The 22,548-nt window shown below is 42.3% G+C and overlaps 1 protein-coding gene across 4 annotated transcripts in view; it reads right to left on the minus strand.

Moving 5' to 3' along the window:
• Positions 1-22,332, minus strand: part of DIP2C (disco interacting protein 2 homolog C) — a 319,556-nt gene extending 297,224 nt beyond the window's left edge. For 3 of the 4 annotated variants that reach the window (XM_061468032.1, XM_061468031.1, XM_061468030.1), the window contains exon 1: positions 21,902-22,331. In XM_061468032.1, the coding sequence (XP_061324016.1) occupies positions 21,902-21,986 (85 nt within the window). In that variant the 5' untranslated portion in view covers positions 21,987-22,331. Of the gene's footprint in view, positions 1-21,901 lie in introns of all 4 variants that reach the window. The other variant, XM_061468029.1, reaches the window with a different exon arrangement.
• Between the last annotated feature and the right edge of the window lie 216 nt (positions 22,333-22,548).

Here is a 22,548-nt window from a genome sequence, read left to right on the forward strand (position 1 = left end):
AAATACAGGATGTCAAACCTTACAAAGAAAGTATTTATTAGCATCTCTGATTAAAGGCAAATGTTTTCAATTAGGAAACTGTTTTTCTGTCAGTTCCATTTTCTTCTTCCTGCTTCTCACTAATGACCTCTCTTCGTAAGAAAGCCAAGCAGCCACCTTCATGCCAAGTCACTAACTACAGGCTCATAAACTCTGAATTGGCACCACACAACACTCAGCAGAGACTGCAATAATCCTTTGAGCGATGTTCCCTCTTTCAACAAAAGGTGTGAATGCCAACACCAGAAACCTCCGCAACTCAAGGCAAGGTTATTTTAATACTGCCTTATCCCTCTGTTAAATAGATAATTTCTAGGAAATGTGAGTGCTCTACTTACGCCCCAGGGTAAGCAAGGCGCATGTGATGGCAAAACCTCCTAATGGGGCTGCTGTGGGACAGTATTCAGGCTGGCTAGCATTCTTACATTGACCTTCTTTTCTTTGGGAAGAGCTTCAGTTTTTGAGGCTGTTGTCATGTTACCATCTTAAAAACAAAGGCTTTCATTCACGGCTGAGATACCCAGGAAATACAAATGGGCCAGGGCACAGGGTCAAGCATGGACCCACACTTCTGTTTGGTAGTTAGTGCTCTCACTGACACAGTTCTGGCCCATGACAGCCAGCACTGTCCCAGATAAATTCCAGACACAGTTCAGGGAATAGCACGTATCACAGACTGTTCACAGTAGGCTGTTTGGATATGACCATATGCTGCAAAAAGGTTTAGACATCTACACGGGAGCCAGGCTGAGCCACTCAATTACAGGACCAGAGAAGTGGCCCTGGCCCTGGATGATTTTCAATGCTAGTACTGACAGATGAGGGCTTAGGGTTTCAGGTGCTACTTCTACAACACACACCAGAAAAAAAGAAAAAAATAAATAATCTACATAGAAAAGACAACACATTGATTGAACTTTTATTTTACATATCAAATCTTAATTATGAGAAATTGTGGAGAAAGTGGTCTAAGGAATGACTTAAGCATATATTGCATTTATGAAGCTCATGCAAACCTGAGCTTTAGAACAGAAACCAAATGCTGGTTGGGTAAATTTGTTGCCTGATTTTCAGATACTAATCTTTCACAGTGGAATGGTGTGGATATCTCATTTAAAAACTCACAACAGGGTGCTCTGAGATTCTACCTGAACTGGCTGCCTCCAGAGGTTTGGACTACCCTTCATCATCCTCTTCAGTATGCTTCAAATTCAGATGAGTTTTTCGTATTAACAGAAATCCTAAAAGCTATAAGAACACTAAATGGTTTTGAGCCATGATAAACTACTATGTTATATATAATATATAATATATAATATATAATATATAATATATAATATATATATCATAGTTGTGATAAACTACTATGATTACCTGAAAAATCAACTATCAGTTTTATACCCAGCGTGAAAGATAACCCCCAAAATTATATGTGAACTAGAGATGGGCTTTAAAATCCCTGAAGCACATAGTGGGAGAGTAAAATGAGTCTCTTGGAAAACCAACCTAAACATTTCCAATCCTGCTGCATCTTTTTCAGTAAACTTACTTGCAGACACGTGCTCCCATTTCTTGCTGGGATTCAGCTGCCACCATTTCCCTCTGAATGCAGCCATGAAAGTACAGAAAACATGGCAGAAGCGAATGTGTTCCACCAGGTCCTTCAGTTTACAGTCCAGTATACTAATCACAATATTAATGAATGTACAGAACTAAGCAGTTGAGTACCTGAATATATCCTCAGCTGCCTAAGCTGCACAGTGTAGACAGCCAGAGACAATGACACCCTGAGAGATTCCCATCTGAATAACAGAACAAGTCTGAAGGTAAACTAAGCCTTGGTGCTGAAGAACAGATGCTTGTTGCTTCATTGCTAAAATGTTCCAGCATTGTATTTTTCCTGTTGTCCAATGGACACTGGTTTTCCTTCATTGTCCATGCCAGAGGGAATAAGGAAAACCATGTGTTCCCAAGCCTGCAGTTCCTGCCTACTAAAAGAGCATTAAAAAAAAGTTACAGCTACATCCAGAATACTATTTATCCAGCCTTAAAAGTGAGAACACTTAAAACTTAAGGACCTTCAGGCTTATTTCCATCTTTAGGACTTCTCTTGCAGTATACACGATTAGTATTACACCATAAAATACACTATTACAATATTACAGTATTATAATAAAATATTGTTTAGATGGTTAAAAATATAAATAAAATTATTCCAGATGTGAAAGTCTTTGACACTGAAGAACTCAATACCATGTCAATACTGGGAAGATCACGGAGCTTAATCATAGTTGTAGGTTTTGTGTTCACTTCAGTACTACTGGAGCTAAAAATGCTCTATTCAATGCAGTCTCACAAAAAGTCTGAGATGCCTTATATAGCCTTGGTCTTCCTCACACTGAATCGCTTACATCACCAGTTGAACTCATGTTGGATTTTCCAGGTATCCTTTCTTTGTACATGCCCCTGTGGATGCTTTCTTCTTCTAGCTCCAGTTCTGTAATCCACACCTAGACAGCACCTTCCTTAACAATGTGAACCCTATACACTTCCATAAGCAAATACTACAATCCATAGTTGCACAACTTCACAACACTATTCTGATATAAATTTCTTCTATGTGAATGTCATACTGCAATTTCCAGTTCGGTCAGTTTTTCACAGGACAGTCCACGATAAAATGCCCCACAGCCTTTTATAATAGACCATAAAGAAAGATGTAAGTACTTGCTCTTGAATTTAAGTGGTAGCACAGTGCTCCCACAGTAGCAATTCGATTTCTTAAAAGTATAATGGAGTCCAACTTCAGTATACTAAATTGTATCAACCTCAGATTTGTCAGTAATATGTAACTTCATGTCCAAAGCTAATACTTTTTTAAGAAGCCATATACAGTATTAGTTTCCTAAACATAAGAGCCTTTTCTAAGACCTGAGGATGAATCACTGTTGGAGAACTTCAAGCTGGAAACAAAGCACAATTTTTCCCCCAATACAGGAAAGGACAGACAGCTAACAAGAACTGTACTTCATCCATGGGATATTAGACCCAAGGCAGGAATTACTGGAAGAACCTTTTTTTGTGTGTGTGTGATCAGCAGACATACGAATTTCTTCTGACCTGGAAGAAAAACTCAAACAAAACAGCTGTCAACTTACAAGTCCCCGAAATAACCACAGGCAAAAAAAAATAAAAAGGCAGGGGGAAATATCACTGTTCAGGTCTTAAGCTACTAATATGCCATTATTTATATGCTGAAGCACTCACATGTTGGTTGGAGACATAACTTGAAGGGCACGTGTTCCTCTAGTAGAGACATTTCAAGAGAACTGGCCCTGGACATCAGCAAACTGAGCTGCTGGTGGTGCAGCCACTGCTTCAGAAGGTGAATCCGCTGCAGCTTTGCTGCCTATCCTGCCTACGCTAAGGCTCTGAGAAGCAAACACTGCTTCTTTATGAGGAGGATTGAGCATGTACGTTCAGCCACCACCCCAAGGACAGAGGAAGGGCTCTTGTTCAGGAACAGCATTCACCTCTCCTACAGTTTAATTCTACCTATTTCTTCTGCAAAGTCTTTGAGCCAATTTTGGATTTCAGAGCTCTTTTGCTTCCATCAAAAGACTTAGTGTATGCCTCCCTTATTATTTTCCCAACCAATTATATGGGTCTGAATTTGCTCCATTTTTAAATTTGGTTCAGTTGGAAGCCAGAGATCACCAGATACTGCAACTGGAAAGGCACAGTGCGTTAAAATAAGTCTCAAGATACATAAAACAGTTTTACTTTATTCACTGTGTATTCAGACGCACCAAAGGTCATTATGGTTAATTGTTCCAAGCCAAAAGACATTGTTGTAAATTCAGCAACAGTAGCGTGTAATTCATTTCATGTGACTGAGTAGAAACATACACATCACAAAACTAACTGGAATAAAGGTATCTGTTAAGTCCATTTAACAGCAAAAGCATTGGTGACTCATTAGAAAGGGTGTGAGTCAGTTTTAAAGCCAAAACGCTACTAAGAAGCGATAAATAAAATGGGATTAAAATTATCTTCTTGTACCAGACAGTTGAGACTAAGCACCAAGAAACGCCACATACCCTGGTGTGATTTAGAAGGCCTCCTAGTGACAGTGACCTACCCCTTGTCCTTCCTGACCTCAGCTGTTATTTGAGGAATTGGGAGCATGGTGGGGAAGGGGCTTGCACATCTGAGCCACAAAGCTGAGGAAAAATCCGTGACTCAGAATGGGGGTAACTTGTGCATGCCTATCCTTATGGGAGCTGCTGCCTCCCATAACATTCCCTTAAGTGGGAAGATTTGAGGAGTCAGTGTGTGAGGTTTTTCCTTCACAGTCTCCTCTGCATGTATATTCCTTTGCGCCTTTGAATATGCCTACACACACACACTGCATGTAAAAAAAAAAAATTACATCTGTGTACTGATTTTTACAATTTAAAAAGCTACTTCCTTAAATATCACCAAAAATAAACCAGTGCCTCAAGAGATGTTTTCACAGCTAAATTCTTAGGTTCTCTAATGTGTCACATTTAGCCTTTAATGGAATACATAGTCCTCTCCTGTCCAAATACGTTTTTATGCCTAGATTTCAGTTATTCCATCAAAGTGAGAATAACTTCTTACCCTCCTCAGCCCACAGCAGAGTGTACAGACAAGAATTTTGCACTAGGCTTTCAGACAGCTCCTTTTACTGCACTAACAATCAGAAGTTTCTTTCATTACTCAAATCTTATGAAATGCAGTAACAGAGGACTAAACCACCATAAATGTGGGACAGATCAAGCTCCTTGCAGCTACCATGTTTTCACAGAGCCTAATGAAGCAAACAATGTGGGAAAAGTGATCTTTCAGACCAAGTTCAGTACATCCCAGGTACACCAAGGAAAACACCATCATGGATAGGAAAAGGAAGATGAAAACAGAAATGCAAAACAAGTCATAAATGGATTCCATGATCCTGAACAGAATCCTTCAATTCACGTCTTGATGGCAGTGATGCACAACCAAATTACTAAATCCTATACAATTTATACCTTTTCCATACAATGTTAATAAAGAGATAATTATCACTTGGCCTCTCACATTCTTTTTTTGACATTCTGAAAATCCAGAAAAGAAAAAAATCTCATCCATCCCTCAAGTGCCTCTTTTTCCCCATAAAAGAATGGCTTGAACACAGACTCTGGAAAACTGCCCAGCTGGATCTAGATTTTCCATATGCCTGAGCTGCAAACTCAGCCCTGGAAAACAGGAGAAGGGCATTTTTGTCTTTGGCTGGTAACAACAGTAACTGGCCTATGAACCACTTTTATTAAGGCAATACTAAAAAAACAGAACAACTCTAGCTTTGCTCTTTCTTCCTTGCTTCTTCCTCTTCCTGCCCTGCAGCAAAAGGTAAAGAGAAACAGACTCAAAACGTTTTCCAGAAAATGGGTGCCTAGATCTCCTTGTATTTAGGAGGAAAGGCACTTGCTGTAATTCCCGTTTTCTCACTGTCATTCAAAGGCACCAGGTATATTGAACACAGTGGGCTTTTAAGGTGATTGCATCTGTATGGCTGCAGAGAGGAGGCCCCTCTCCATGACACGTGGCTTCTGACAACTCACTGCAAGCATATCGAATGTACCCTTTACCAAAAAACTTATATTCCTCTGCTGACAAGCTCTATCTCATGGAAAGAAAAGTAGATTCTCTCCTTGTTATCTGGTTAGACTGATTTTTAAAGCAGATTCTCAAATATTACAAGACTTCACACCTTCCTGCCTATCAGAGAACTAGGGTTACCACTGTATCCTGCAGCGTAGAGCTTCTACCTACTTATATCAACCTGATTTCAGGTCTTGGAATCCAGTGCTGCCATCCTGGCATCGGCAATCACTATCTTTACCCTGAAGGCAACTGAAGACACTTCTTCAGACAGAACGCGGGTGATACTATTCCGTTTCTGAGGCTCTGGTACAGAAGCAAGCTAAGTTTGAGGACCTCCACCTCATAGAAATTAAGACTATCATCACCCAAAACTCTTTAAAATCTGCAACTGAATGAAGCACAGAGGAAGTATACAGAATGAGAACCAGATCTGGCCAATTCTGCTGTTCCGCGTCTAATGACTCGACAACGGCAAATATACAGCGGAGCATCATTTAAAAAAAAAAACAATGCTTTTAAGATCCCTAACCTTTTACACAGTCATCCAAAAGAAAGACTGCTGATCCCTTAACACTGACGCTCTTTTTTATACAGTGAAGATGTCAAAGATTTGGTTTTTCCATGCAAGAGACAGATGCGCTCAGTCCTTGTGTGACAATTTGGTTTAAGTTAAAGTGGCAATATCAGTGAGACTGAAGCACATGCTTAAAATGCTTTGCTGAATTGGGACCATACTCTACATAACTTTCTCTTGCAAAAGCTATGTCCAGCTGCTCACTGAACAGTCAGGAAACAATGTGATATGGAGGTTCTTCCATATTTAAAAGCAGTGTTCATACCCCAAAAAATACAGTCCAGCTTCCTTTTTTATAGAGAGGAAAAGAAAGTGTGGTGGTTGGGAAAGAGTTAATAGCATGAAGCCAAACATTCAACTGAGGACCACAGCCACCAAACAGCTTTCATAAGATCTCACTGTGGGTGGTTCTGCAATGCCAAGGTATCTGGTGATTGCTTTCTAGTTCAGTCAGGAGATTCATTATTTCATTACTGTCATGAAACTTCAAACAAAGTGCAATATTTAAGTGCACGATTACTCTCAAAACAGGTTTCAATAAAAATAATAAAAGAGCTCATCAACATTCAAGCCATGTTCACATCTAGAATTGGTGTTAACAAGTAATCAAACAAACTGATTTTCAAAGCCATTCCATTCTGTTCATTTCCCGGCTCCTCACAGAACCAAAGCAATTACTTTTCCACAGATATAAACAGGCATATACTTCTATCATACAGAAACAAAACTATGAATTCTTTAATTGACAGTCACATAGCTGAGCAATGATCATAATGACAGTATTAAAATCATTACAAGCAACCTTACCACACTTCAATTCTAGATCATTTACATAAGATGTGAATTTTCTGCCATAATCAAGTTTTGCATAGAAAAACCAATAACACTATTTTAAGGGAAATGGTTTCAAAATCAAGTATCTGTTTTATGCACTGTGCTTTCTCTCCCATGTTGCGTATTTTTGTTGACTATCACTGATGTGCACGTGGCAGAATTAAAACCAAAATCTAAAAACTTGCTGTTACAGAGGATCTCAGCTGGAGAGCCACTGACAGCAGGTATGAACATACTGCAGGAGAGGCTGAGCACGTCATTCCAAGAACCATGTAGAGTGTGAAATCCAGGAGAAATATACTGAGAAGCACCAGATTACTTATCAGTGAAAAGGTTGAAATTTAAAGGTGTATCACAGAATGGCTGAGGCTTGAAGAAGCTTTCAGAGGACATCCTGTCCAATCCCCTTCTCAAGCAGGGCTACCTAGAACAGGGTGCCCAGAACCATGTCCAGACAGCTCCTGAGAATCTCCAAGGGCAGAGTCCACAATCTCCCTTTGCAACCTGTGGTAGCGCCTCACAGTAAATAATTTTTTCTTCTATTCAGACAGTGTAGTTATATAAAATATTTTACTCAGCAGCAAAACTGGATTGAGACGTTTTTATACACAGATCCCTTCCCAATGCATCCATCTTTTCCTCCATCCATGCTGTTCAGACCCCTGTTCTCCATAAGGTGCAGTTATTTATGAAGCTATCCTATGTTGCATCCTGTTGATTTGATCCAACTTTAAAAAGCCACAAAAAAAAAAAAACAAACAAAAAACACCCACAAGATTTTCCTCTTCTTGTTTTTTTTGTACTTTTTGTTTTGCTTTTTTTGTCTGTAAACGCATGCATCACTGAAATCACAACCCACATGCAAACAATATCACAGCAGCAGGGACACTGGATAGGACTATTAAAAACCAGCTTCATCCTACATCATGTGGCACCCTCAATACTGTTGTTTGAAGTGGGGCTCCTCAGGAAGCTGTACTTTGTGGGTACTCAACACAAAAGTCTAAACTGAGCATAACACTTGCACTGAACAGAGAAGAGGTGCAGGATGTAGCAATCACACAACCCCCCGACTCTTCCCCTGAATATAGCCTATGCTTGAAAACACGTGCAAGTAACATGACTCTGCCTCAGCTGGTGCTGAACCCGACAGAGATAGGAAGTTCTTATAAGCCAAGAAGGCAGCCTCATATTTGTTTCTTCTTTTCCATATACAAGTGAGAAAGGAGACACAGTTCAATTATTTCGGGGACGTTTTATAGCTGTACTGCATGCAGCACGTTGTGCTAAATGACAGTGCCTGGGAGGGGCTGGGTGGGAGCAAGAATCTTTATATAGAACTGAGAGCAGTAATTCAGCCACTGACAGTCACATGAATACAGCCCCGCTGCACACAAACAGTATCTTTCTCTGGTGTTAGGCTATTAGGCAGATAAGGCTCCACTTCGGATTTAAAAGACTTAAACTGACAAATGATCTTGTTTTTCTTCACCCTGCTAACCATGGCACAGGGGAGGAGGAATCTCAGCACTTTCCTCTGCTTATAAAACAGGTGTAGTCGTAAATATGCAAAGATGATTTGAAGATATAGTTTCTAATCTATGCTTTATGCCTGAACAATTTAAATGCCTTTCATCATGTAGACAGCATTGCCAGCTCTCTGCAAGTAGTCCTTATAATTTTAAGCTCTATAAGCTGTATTTTTGTTTAGTGTTTCATGTGAATAACAAAAACACAATGAATGGGGTTATTATTAAGATAAATGCATTTTCAGATGGAAAATAAATGTCATGACTTGATCTCCAGATCAGATTTCAAAAATTTTACGATGCAGCACGTTTCTCCATAAATGCCTCACACTGAATGGAGAATATTAGCTCTAATCAAACATGATAAAGTAGACATAAATAGCAATAACCAAAAAAGCTAACATCAAGCATGATTAGCAGAACACATATACCTCTGCTAGTGTGTCTACAGTCTGGGTTTCAGTAGTTAGCAAGTCTGTTACTCCAAGAAAAGAATTTGTTTAAAACCAACTTAAGAATAAAAGATTTCCATTTTCAGCATGTTGGTCCTGCCATTTCTCATGAGCACTCTTCCACATGTGAAAAAAAGCTACTGCAAAAGGAAACATCACATGAATTATCTACAGCGTGATCCTGCACACAAATCTGCTGTTTAAGAGGACTCCTGGAAAGACAAATGACTGAGGCACAGAAATACATGGGGCATGATGGCAGACTAGCACTGACCTGCCAGATGCCTTTGAAGAGAAGCCCCAGAGGTCTGAGTTTAACAATGAAAAAAAGGGGGGAGGGAGAGGGAACAGAGACAGAGGTGAGAAGATGGAAAAAATTAAAGCAAAAGGAGCGCACACTGGCTTTCTCTGTCACACAGAAAAAGGCAATACCAACCACATGTTACCTTTCACAGAACACCAGAAATGCTACAGAGCATCTGCAATCACTAGTTGCTTCCTGTAAATTGGTGACAACTTCTCTAAATATGGTTTGGTTTCCCAGTACTGAATGGGGTCCCTGTCTTTCCAGTGGGAGCACATCTTGGCCTGTTGATCCATATATGTAAATGCTCTGTCTGAAATGCAAAATGTTCTCTCACAAAAAGAAGAGGAGAAAAAGTATCTGGGTTTTTTCTACCACACACCCTGGCACAGATCCTTAAATATCACAGATTGTTTCTGACTATTCACAGACATAGCTTTAAGTGGAAGTACACCCAGTAGTGAAGCCCTGATGCCAACATAGTTTTTGCCATTTATTTTTAGGTGAACTGGCCTTCATTCCAAGCAAAAAAATACATACAAGAATATATTTTGGCAAGATTTATACTCCCTCCTTATTTGAGCCCTGGAAATGAAGCTTCAGCTTTTATATTGAGAGTACCCCCAGACTTCTATTTTGGGGAAACTTTCAGTCACCCCCTTCACTGTAATTCTAATTGTAATTTTATCGTAATTCCGACTGCACACCAGTAGGAGCCCAGCTCTGGGATGTGTGGCTGCTTTATCATTCTTGCTGTGCTCAGAGGCAGAATGAAGAAACTGACCCAGTCCACCACAACAGTCATGCAGTATTTTCAAAAGGAGCCTGGAGAAAACCAGATGCCACAGTATTTCAGAAGGGTATGGTTACTTAAGACACTCTTCTCTCTCTTAACCCTAACATACCCATGTGAACAATATTTGATGAAGCAGCATACATAACATGTCTTATTATTATTTAAGTAAGACATTTCAGCAGCATCTATCAGGTGCCATTTTCAAACTGGTACTTTTCAGAAGGCCCCCAACTAGCAAAACAACCTTGTATCTAAGAATTCAGGGGCCACTTCTTCAGGCATCTCAGTTAGAGCAGATTTACGATAGAAGTACGAAGCCTGTGTAAAATTCCGATCATGAAGCTGTTCATGTTAGAAAAAGCCAACTCTAAAGAACAGCTGGATTCTTGCTTCCCAATTTCAGTCTAATACAGTCCCAGATATGCAGCTTGCTTCAATCATGGAAGAAATACAGAGGAACAAGTTGGCAGATGAGGCCTGGAGTTATTTCTAGTATATCCTCAAGCAGAATCACTCATAAAGGAAGTTAAATCTGCAACTACATTTATTATTTACCAGGAGTAACCAATTACGATCATGAACAGCCAAAGTGCATCTCTGAAGCAACATACATATGCAGTGTGACATTTTGAATGATGTGTAACAGACCTAATGTCAAAATACATAGAAAAGCATTTTGCAGGTCACCAAAGCCAGACCACCACCTAGGAATGACCAATAGCATTATACAGTAAGGACTTCAGACTGAAATTCTCTAAGTTTTAGAGATGCTGTGGTCTTTGCATGATCTTCAGGACAGAAAAAAAGCCCTGCACATTTCTTGAATGGTACAAAGAGCTGGTTCATGAACTAGCTTCGATTCCTCCCAGAAGGAAGAAACTGGTACTGACAAGACAGAGCCCAGGCTTCCTACACCTGTTGTTCTAAAAGTATACCATGGAGTGAGAACTATTACAGACTAGGTTACTAAAAGTTACCAAATACCTCTCAAAGGTCCAGCAGCAAAAGATGAAATTTGACATCACTCTGTCTCTTTCTGACTGAAGGCATTCCATGCACAGCTTCTACACTTTTGCACAAGGTGACGCTAGTCACCTCGCCTGGCCGCACAGCATCCTTTGTGAAACAAAACACACATAGGGAGCTGCCCTCTGAAGCTGAAAACAAAATGTTCAATTGCCAAGAGTCCCCGTCTTCCTCAGAAGTACCATCAGTAGAAAATACTGGCCAAGGCATCACTGTGCTCAAGAAGAAAAACTGCCTGAGCTAAACAAAAGGAAATACCTTACTTCTCCCCCTGCAGACAAAGGAACATGTTCTCTCTCTGTTTCACTGTGCTCCAGAAGTGGTTGCCACTGGAGGTCAAAGATACCAGCTTTATGAAACTCCCAATAAACTAAACAGATCTTTCCACAGATCTTCCCATGACAGCAAAAGCACAGAGACATTTTCACTGCTCCTATACCCTTCACGTAACACCAGGATGTGAAGTGCAAATCCAAGTTAACATGACTGGCCAGTGAGGCAAAAGCAAAGACATGAGAGCAAAGAGCAGCTATCCTGATGAAACCTTCCAATGAAAACTGGATTTGCTTTCAAAGAAGGAAGGGCCTTCTCGTCAGCTGCAACTTAGTATGCTGGAAAAGCATATATCTGAGGTGCATTTAATCACATACAGAATTACAAATAATAATACAAAATACAAGAAACACTAAATGGTAATAAAAGAAATAATAGTCACAGATCTGTTCACTAAAAATATACACCACAATGTATGTCTAATGCATGAAAGCTAAACAGAAATATGGAACTATAGCAGAAAAAATAATACACTTGCTGTCTTACCAAGACTCATTTCATTGCTGAGTATAGACCCCACCTCCCTGAAGTATCAGAGAACAAGATGTAGGAAGGATTAATCTTTAGAGGAAGTGAATGCTTTCTTACTCTTTATCCAAATTATTAAAAGGACAATACCCTTATGTAAAAGCCAATTATCAAGCCACATATAATAAATTTTAAGGGAGCCTTTAAAAATGTTTTCGTTCTGCCACTTCATGATTATACAGAATTCCCCTGAGCTACAGGCAAATATATGAGTAGTCAGTATTTAAGCAAGTATTATCAGAGTGGCTGTATTTGATATCCTCTCAAACTGCAATGTATGCACATCCTTACAGTGTTCAATATTGATTTAAAACAAATTACTACTGCAAGTAAATGTCAACTCATCACTAGTACACCACTGAAAACATACTAAGCCTGAAATTCTCAACTGTTGCAGTGTTTCTTTGAAGTTACCCGGAAAAAGTGTATCATAATATTGGGCTAAAACATTTATAAAATGCCATCACAAAAGTTCTTACAGCACTTAAATCAGTGTATTTCTAGTCAAGGGAGGATATCAACATATACAAACTTCTTACAATCAGTGTTTTTTAGAAAGGAGCCTTCTATCACGTTTACTAGTGGGTACATTTTTTTTATAAAGCTGTTGAGTCTTCTTTCCTATGCAAGTGTTTCAAGTGTTTGTCTAGCCTTATTAATATTCCTAGGAGTGGGATTGTCTCATGTTTTTGACTGCTAATACTCCACTAAGTTTATACTATGAGAAAGTATTCCTCCTTCCCCAACACAAGGTTTGCAGATAATAAAAATAAACTCCCCCTCTTTCTTGTGGTTATGATGTTTATTAGGACTGCTCTAATCCCCAGTGCCCGTGTCACTACTCTTCATCACTCTTCTAAGATCTCTTCTGAGCTGTTCTGTCAAAATCTCCTGAGTCTGTGGTATGGATACTCCTATGACTGAAGTCAAGAGTTTGGAACAGATGTAGACAAAACCTTGTGACTGGAATGTGTCAAATGCTTTAGCAGCATAAAATTCATAAACATAAAATGCAAGACTTCTTTTTAATCATCATTTAAAAAAAAAAAAACACAACAAAAAAAATCTTCAATTCCTGCTGGCCCCATTCTTGTTGTTCAAGACAACAAACCAACTTTCTCCATTACAACACGGAGCTGATTAAAAGTAAAGCCAATTAAAAGTATTGCCAACCTGTTATTTTCCCTTCAAACTAAAAGTCCAATGGTACTTTTTCCTAAAACAAGAAAAGTTAACCCCCCATTTCACAACAGTTAGAAAAACCCACACCATTTTCCAAACAAGGCATTCTTGGGTTTTTTTTAGACTAAAATATGGCACATCAACTGGACTCTTCCAGCAAATTCGGCGGAAAGGTTTGCCACAGTCATTATTCAGGAAAGAATAGCGATGTTTCTGCATTCTGCTGTTTCACTAGATAGCTGTTGTTTGTTCATCCTCAGGCATCTGTCAAAGAAGTCTAGCATCTAAAACGCCATTTTCATTTTAAGATTCTTTACCAAAGTCGGACTGTTCACACATCACCACAATGCCTTCATTTAATTTCTTCAGAAATTCATCAAAAATATTACCCTACTACTTCAATGGGATAATATTTTTCAATGAGGATAAGAGAAGCATGGCATACTAAATGCTTGATCTTGCTCATTCTCTTGGCAAGTATTACAATGAAAAATATGAGTCAATATGACTAAGGGTATCCCCTCAAAAAAAAAAGTGAAGTTTCATTATTTGCTACGACCCTGAGACATGTAGCTTTATAAGACTGTAGTTACTGGTATAGGGACTTCGGAAGGAAACTTTCTGCGCAATATCAGAACCATTCCACAATGAGATACTACAATCCCAAAGATTAATTTGGTCTATTTTCACGTGGAATGATAATAGATGCAATAGCCCTGTAACCATCCTGCTAATACTGCGTAACTCTATCTGGAGGGCCCACACAGAGGGAATAGTCCAGGCCTGCTTTCTGTGAAGAGATTGTTGCTAGGTTCTCTTTATTTTGCCAAGCTGTTTATGGACACATGGACATCCACACCCCAAGAAAATAAGCGCTAGCACACTCCACTTGGGTCTCTAAGCCAATCAAAAGTCTCTAGACTTTTGCTAATGTAGGCAGACTCTCAACCACCAGCCTACCAACGAAAATGCAGGCTCCATTTCTTACAGCTCGGTACTTGTCACAGAGTTCATTATGAAACATTTTTCTGCCTTCTGAACGGCTCCTACCAGACCAGACGTTTACAAGATTTCTCTTTATATTTTAATTTTACATACAGATGAAGCCAAAATTCTAATGAAGACACTACAGATGCCATGGTTAGTGTGGAGGCATGGCTTCTGGATCCAGAGAGAAGTAAGACCAAACACAGGTCCTAACATCCATTTTTACTTCCACAGAAGCTGGCAACATTTGAAGAATCCTTTCTTGCCCGCAACTGTCACCATTCTGCAGACCCAGTCGTACACATAAAAGCAAACACCACCTCAAGCATGCTACAAGATGGCCTATTGGTCCAGTTCAGTCTTTGGAAATCAAACAGCCCCTTCAACAGTCATAGGAAATACCTCTCCTTCCACATTATCAGGATACTTTATAAGAACTTTTTCTTTCTGTAGTCATTCAACTGTTTCACAGGTTACTCTTAAAAAAAGGTCATTGAGACCAGACATCATATACTTTCCCACGTTAACTTCTGCTGTAAAATGATGTGACAATTATCCACACCCCAGCACTTAATGCTGCTCTAAGGACTGCAGGTTATGTGTCAAATAAGACTACGTCTACCGCACTGCCAAGAAACAGCAACTGACGCTATCCTCAGAAAAGGGACTACAAGAAACACCACAGCATGCTTTTGTCCATTCCCTGAGAGCCATGCATAGGCTGTTTCGGTAGGGCTCCACAGCATAGGGCAGAAGCCTCCTCTTCTGCAGCCAGAGACTCCAGCCACAGCCACGGAGTGGTCTTCCCAACATCCATCTCAAGCTGAACTGAGTATTCCTATTCCTACCTTTGCTTTTTATTGCAGAAAATCATGATGTCCCAAATATGTTTTACATGGGTTTTAAAGTTATCCTTAATCCTAGTGATAAATAATACTGGCTAGCAATTAGAAGCCCTAGCTAAGATTACTGAAAAAAATCTCAATTGATTTACACAGGCCTAAAATGAGCAATTCCCAGATGCATTCCACCAAGTGGAATTAAATGAAATCGTTTCCCATTTTTTAGTGTATGCTTACCCACATAATACAAGAAAAGACCAGAAATAGACCTGCAGAGAGCAATCATGTTTTGGAAATGCCCCCCACATCACCACAGTCAAGGAGAGAATCAGGGCCTGATGTTAGCCATCAGAAAAGGCTCTTAGCAAGCCAGAAAAAGACTGATGCATCCAAACCCTGCAGCTGGAGCTACTGACTGAGGAGCTGCTCAAGAAGAAAGGGGAAAAAAAGGAGGCGGGGGAGGAGAGAAGGCAGAATGGGATCATCAGGAGTTTGGCAAAATGAAGCTCACCCACCGGGAAGGCAGGGGAATGTACATGCATAATTTTACATGGATTAAGAGTTTGTGTCAAATCTGTGATGTGCTGTGGTGAATTCTTATACTGCAGTGAGTCATCTTGTCTGACAGTTGCCGGGGAATTAAAGCAGTTATTTTTAAAAAATTATATGTCCTGTTTGACGCGTTATACAAATAGCCTCTTAAAAAATTAAAATGCAGTCAATGCATTTTTAAGCATAGAAAAGCTATAGAAGGTACATTTAGGATTCTCTGTACCACACCACAAACATCCATTCTGAGCTATGAAAACCTAAAGGAGCCTATTGATGTCCCTTAGAGAAACATCGATCTTTCTAATGCTCCCAATCCAAATCCTGCAATAAAAATTAGTTTATTACATCTGCCTTCTATACAGCACGAAAATATTTCCCCCTGAGAAAAATCAAACACAATGGAAAGAGGTGTGCTAAAGTTAAATTCCTTCAACAGCAAAGCATATTTGGTTTGCTAGAATAAAGACTATTCGAATCAAAATTACATCATTCCCCTTATAATGGGGAAACAAAGGCAGGCCAATACCCTTCCAGAGAAATGCAGCTTGTTGACTCACAACCATAGGTGTACATTGCACAGCTGGTTTGGCAAGGGGAAGCATGGCTGGCTTCTGCTCCTGCACTGTGCAGCAGAAATCATGCAGACGTACCCTGAAGCTGCAAAGGGCAGCTCCTTCCAGTGCATGCTCTCATTAGGAATATACTGCTTACTGCCTGTTTTGCCTATAAAACTGACACCCTGTTGGCAACTTTCACACATCCTTGGGAGGAGTTTTTCAAGTATGTCTGTTGTGTAATACAGTAAAGATCATCTGAATGATCTATTAAGTGTAACCCCTGGGCATCAATGCTGCTCAACATCAGCTGGCAATAAAGGTATATTTACAGCATGCCTTCGGGACAGCTGTTCTGGGAACATCCTGGAGTTTTGCATAGCCTATTTACAAGGCATTACAATGTGCTTCAACTGAGTGAGGAGAATCCTTTCAACACACCACCACCCATTAAAAGCCCTTAGGTCCAAACAGCACAGTAAAGTGAAGTAGGTAAATAATAAATAAATAAACTCCTTTCAAATTCCAGTGCTTTAAAACATAAAGTTATTAACTCATAAGTGAACTTAACCTTAATCGAGCTACTATTCCTCTTAACTTGAGCACCATCTGAGAAACAAAACAGCTGATCTGAGAAGCTTCAGCTTACAAAAAAAGAAAATCTGTTGCCAGAGCTCTTGATTTTATCATAATTCCCATGGTATTTGGTATATTTTCTTTAAGCCTTAGATCTTGTACATAACTTACATGAAAGTTTCAGCTTCATGTGTTTTGAGTAAATTAGCCCTCTTTTTGACAGAAAAAGATGTGAAAACATGAACCAACTGCACACTCATGGCTCAAAAAAAACCAAGCAAATGTGAGTATTGGATTTCTTAGTTCTTTTCTCACCTAAACTCAGAAAGTATTAACACTGTCATTGTGCAGGTGATACCCACTTGCTAAGCAGAGCACTGTCTCTCAAAGAGTGAATTAAAAGGATGATTCTGTGTCCCAAATCACAGAGGTGTGCTAGTTATTGAAATTTTCACACTTTGAAACCTCCCCACGGGTGAAGAGTCAGCTGGCAAATGTTATGGCGAAATAATAACTAGAGGAGCTAACTACAGTTCTCTGGCCCCAACCCAGGGACTACATGTGGACAACAAAAGACAGAACTTATACCTAATAAAACAAAACCTGAGCAGTCAATGACCCAATCCACCCAACCAATATTACTGAATATAATCGAGCCAGTTGTTACAAGGAAAGCTGAGGACCAAATTAATTAGCTGAGTGCACATCCAGTGCCTTTGGGAGTAAGTAATCACCCATTAAAGATCTGCTGACACTTTTCTGAAAGGATTCTTTCGAGAAAAGTTCACACTTCTTTAAAAAAAAAACCTGCTATGTCTCATACATTTAAAATGGAAGAGGACTGGAAGTATAGCATGGAATATAGGGAGAACAGTTTCTGAGCAGGATGGTTTTCACATTTTCCATGTGGCGCCTGTGGTTCTTTAAGTGTTTCTGCTATTTTATCTGACACTTGGATAAAATACTGGAAGAACTACAAAGCATCTTTTCCCAATTAAATTTGGCTCAGGAAGTAATTGGAAGGGCAATATAACCTATAGCCTTAAATTAAGGAGGAAATGAGAAAATACTGGGGGGGGGAAGCTTTTTCCTTTAAAACTGTGTGTTTTTAAGAATGGAGGGGTTGTTGAATTACTTTTTTTTTGTTAGCAAGACTGCACATTTCTGGACTCCTGGTTTTATTACAAAAAAAAAAAAAAAAAGTTCTTCAGTTAACAAGCCTCGAGCTATTCCAAAAAACAAGATGATTCATCTATTTCCACCCAGTGCAATTTTATATGTCGTTAGTAAACTAAAGCCTCATAAAATTCTAAGCAGCCCCAAAGAACAGTTACTGCAGAGTGACATGTTGATTGCATCAGCCTAGGAGGGCTATAGTTTTGAGCACTGCAAGCTTTCGTACACTCAGTTGGAACCACTAGTGTCAAAGAACACGTATGTAACATGCTACTAAAGGGCAAATTTACTCAAACACAGCAAAACAAATGTCTTTGGAATATGTGCTGGGATAAGGATGATTCCATAACTTCCAATTTTCATAAAATTTAAACTGTTACTGTGCCTGTATGTTCTGAGAAACACTGAAACAACTTCCTCTTCCCAAAATGAAGAGAAAACACCGTCAAAAAGTGTGCCACTGATGCCTTAAGCTGAATGTAAAATTACATGACAACACATCAACATGAAAGTCATTCTTGGCACTCATCACTGCGCTAAGCTACCTGCCCATCACTCACTCCTTGCATGGGGCAGGTAACCAGCACGCAGGCACAGAGGATACTGGTAAGCATTTCTGATTCTGACTGCTCTTCACCTTCTAAATTATAATGAAACTAACAAAAACAAAAAGGCCATTTAGACCACAACAAAGGGGAGGTAGAAGGCATGTGGTTTGCCCACAATAACCGAGGGGTTAGGATTGCCGCAGTGACCTGCTTAGCAGAACACCAAGCAAACACCTTCCAGATGAAGTGCTCCTCCCTCTCAACTAACAAGCAGCACAGAACTGCCAAAACACTCATAGAAAAAAAGAAAAAAAAAAAAGGCAGTTTGCCCTATCATGTAAAGAGCACGTGTTACCTGTCCAGCAGCCACTTCCTGAGGTTCCCCTGCCAGCAGCTCTGCCGCGAGTGAGGCCATGCCTAGCGCACAGCTGAACAAGGAACTCAGAATGTGGCTGCGATGAAGGGGGTAACACCATGGCCGAATTTAAATGTATGCTGACTACCAGTGTGGACTGTAATTACAGCATCTGCACAGAGCCTGCTGTGCTAGTGACACAGTAACTAATGGTCTGGTCACACGGACACCAGCTATTTTATGTTCAATTTTAAGATGCATTGCGTGGGTAGGACCTGCGCTATTACACAAGACACTTACAAGAGCGAGGAAGGAGACAGCTTTAGCTCACAGCCAAGAAACAATCATGCAATAATCCTGCCCATGCTCCTCTTTTCCACAAAGCAGCAGCCTCCTTTCAGAAGCTGTTCCTAGAGCTGCACTGTCCGTATCAGGTTCTGGCATCTGAAAACTTGGTTGCTTGGGTAGAAGTGGCAGCTGTAAGACCCACAGCAGTACCAGAACTACAAAACTCACACGCACAAACAGTACAACAATCCAATTCGGGCACTCAGCATTTGAAAAAACATTCTCCTCACAAGTCTGACTCAGAAAAGCACTTTTAAAAAGGGGCACAACTTACAGCAGTCACTCAACTCCCAATGTTATCAATGAGACCCAAAAACAGGCTTAAGCATGCAGCTCTCTGTCTACCGCCTTCAACAGTTTCCGGCTTCACAGAGGCAGCAGAGACACCTTAACACATCACAAGCTTGACACGTGTTAAAACCTCAGTCTTGTGAGCTGTTGTGTACATGTGGATCTCAGTGACTGTCAGTAGACTGGCTCATTACAGTCAAGCATATACACAAGGTGCTGCACATTCAGCACATGAAGATGCACAAAGTTGCCTTGAAAACCATTTAACTCAGAGCTGGCATGGCCAGAGGATGATCAGTCTTCTACAGCACAACAAAACTGTACAAATTACTGATCCCACGATCTGCAGGGATTAGTTTTGCGAACATGCTAGGAGTTACAGCATGGGTGCCTAAAGGTAGCAGCAGTGAATCATTTTATCTTCTCTGGCACTGAGCGTCATGTACTTAACTAAGAACACACCAAGAGTGGCTTGGGGGAAGACACTAAAACTGGGATCCTGACCCTTTCTCCACCCACATCCCAATTCCAACTCATCTTCATTTAGGCTGCCACAGTCAGAAAACACAAGCCATCCCATCTGCTGGGTATAACATCAATGGCACAGAAGGGAAGATATTGTCAGGGGGCTAAATTCATTCCAGCTCTAGATGCAGGGAAGTTATAGCACTGCAGAGATGTCAAATTGCAAACCACATCCCACTTCCTCAGAGCCTTCTTGGATTATGCTACAGCAACAGAAACTGCACCGTAAAACTGTATTACAACTTTAGTATACCGAATTAGCATATTTCCCATTGAAGGTCTATACCAGTTTGATTCTGGTCTTCTGCAAGCACTTACTAACAGCTGCTTTAATTAGTATCTCATTGGTGTGTAGACAATGATCTGATACACATCAAAAAGCGCTTTCTGCATAAAGCAAGAACATTATGTATACTGTGATACAAACAGTCCTTCCTCCCACCCTCAGTACCACAGATAAGGGCCAATCGACTGGCAGTGCATCACAGAAAGGCAATATTGTATTTAAGTCCTCTTATTTCAGGTTTTCAGGGCACCCTCGGGGAGGGGGAGGCACAGAAATGAGAACCACAAGCAATTCCAGTAGCTCATTCTCTTCTTCACCCTCAAAGCGTTAAAAGGAAAATACCATGTCAACATCAGCTCCTCCCTGCTGATGAAACTGGCTCGAGCGCATTTTAGTTTCTGGCTTGAAGCCCTTACAAACCGTTACAGAAAGACAGAAAGCTCAATATATCGACCACTTCCAATAACTAATTTGGGACGCTATGGGTCATTTGTCCCTTCTGTTAAGTGCTGTAGCCTCTCTGTGAATGAACCCTGATATTTGGTGGGGCTTATTAAGAAAAGGGGGCAGCTAATAGCAGATCTGCATTTCAGGGAAGAGCCAACCCTACTATCAGTATATATAAATACTCCCCACTCTTCCTCTGGGAGGACCACGTTACATCTGATACACGAAAAAAAACGTCTCCAAGACTGATGGTGGGCGCACAGTCCACGCCCCCCCCGCCGCCCCCCCCCCCAGCGAGGGATCCTGACAGGCTGCCTGCCTCTGGGTCCCGAACCGAGCTGACACACATGGAAACAGGGAGCCGGAGCCCGGCTGAAAAGCGGAGCGGAGGGCGGGCTGGGGCTCCGGCTCGTCCTCCAGCCACGGCAGCAGCAGGATGCGGGCTGCAGGAGAGCCCTCCCAACCGGGAACCGGCGGAGCATCAACAGCGACCACGCCAAGAAAATCACCACGAGCTCTCATTTATACATTAAATATATATATTTATCTCCCGCAACTGAAAAAAATAAACCGTTTCCTTTCAGCGACCCAACTAGTATTGTCCAAAACGACCTTCTCACGGGGTGTTTTGTTGCAGTCGACACACACACTGCATGGACTTGGTGGCGAGGCTCTCGACACGGTCAAAGAGAGGGGGCTTGCACGCAGGTACACGGCACATTTCCGTGAAGCTGCATTTTCCTGGCAGGGCAGCAGCCCCTCCGAGCCAGCCCCACGCATTTTTCCACCTCCCGCACTCCACCGTGCGAGGCAGGGGCGGCCAGCGCAGCCGCCAGATCCCCTCTGCCTCCTCCGCCGGCGACAGAAGAGGGGGAATTCACAGGTAGAACAAAACATCCGCGCCGGTGCCCCTCCGCCAGCCCGCCGGCGGGGCGTGGGGGGGATCCGTCAGGGAACCCCGCGGGCGCCACCGGGGCCGGGTCGAGCACAGGGCCGCAGGGCCGGCGCTGCTGTGTGAGGGGAGGGGAGGGGAGCGCAGCGGGCCGGGGGCTTCCCGAGCCGCTCCGCTGCCGCGCGCCCGCGCCAACCGCCGCCCGCCCCAACCGCCGCCCGCGCGAGGGCCGGGCCAGCCCCGCCGCCCCTTTACCTTCGGAGAGCTCCAGCTCCAGCTCGGCCAGGCGGGCCCGCACCTCCAGGGGCAGGGACACGCTCTCCAGGCTGCGGTCCGCCATGCTCGCGCGGCGGGGACGGGCTCTCCCCTCCTTTGGCTGCCCCCGCTTCTCCCCCCTTTGTCCGCGGTTGAACGGGGAGAGGGAAGGCGGCGGGGCCGCGGCGGGTGGCTGAGTCCTCCCCGCGGTCTCAGCCGGGCATGCAGCGGGGGGGAGGCGGGCGGTCCGCGCGGGAGGACGGGGCGCTGAGGGTGGGAATGCGGAGGTTTCTCCTCTCCTCCCCTCTCCTCCTCCTCCTCCTTCGCCGCCTCCTTCAGCGGGGCCCCGCCATGGCTGCTCCCGCCGCCCGCCTGCGATCGCTCCGCATCGGCTCCCAGCCGCGCCCGGCCCGGGCCGCCCCCCACCCCCCGCTGCTTGGCACCGCGGCGGCGATTCCCGCCTCGACTCGCAGCGCCCTGGCCCCGGCCCGCTGCTCCCCGCCCGGCTCGGGCTGGCGGCGGCGCCTAGCGCTGCGGTACCGCTGCCGCGACTGCTGCTGGCCAGGCACAGCAGCGCCGCTGTCACATCCACGTGACCGCGCCGCCCCGCCACACCTCCGCCGGCCCACAGGGGGCGCCGCAGAGCT

The sequence above is a fragment of the Pezoporus flaviventris genome, unplaced genomic scaffold (assembly GCF_033815535.1).
Source record: "Pezoporus flaviventris isolate CSIRO_AGI_PZ_B2104156 unplaced genomic scaffold, CSIRO_AGI_Pfla_v1 ptg000047l, whole genome shotgun sequence".
In the NCBI taxonomy this organism is placed as follows: domain Eukaryota; kingdom Metazoa; phylum Chordata; class Aves; order Psittaciformes; family Psittacidae; genus Pezoporus; species Pezoporus flaviventris.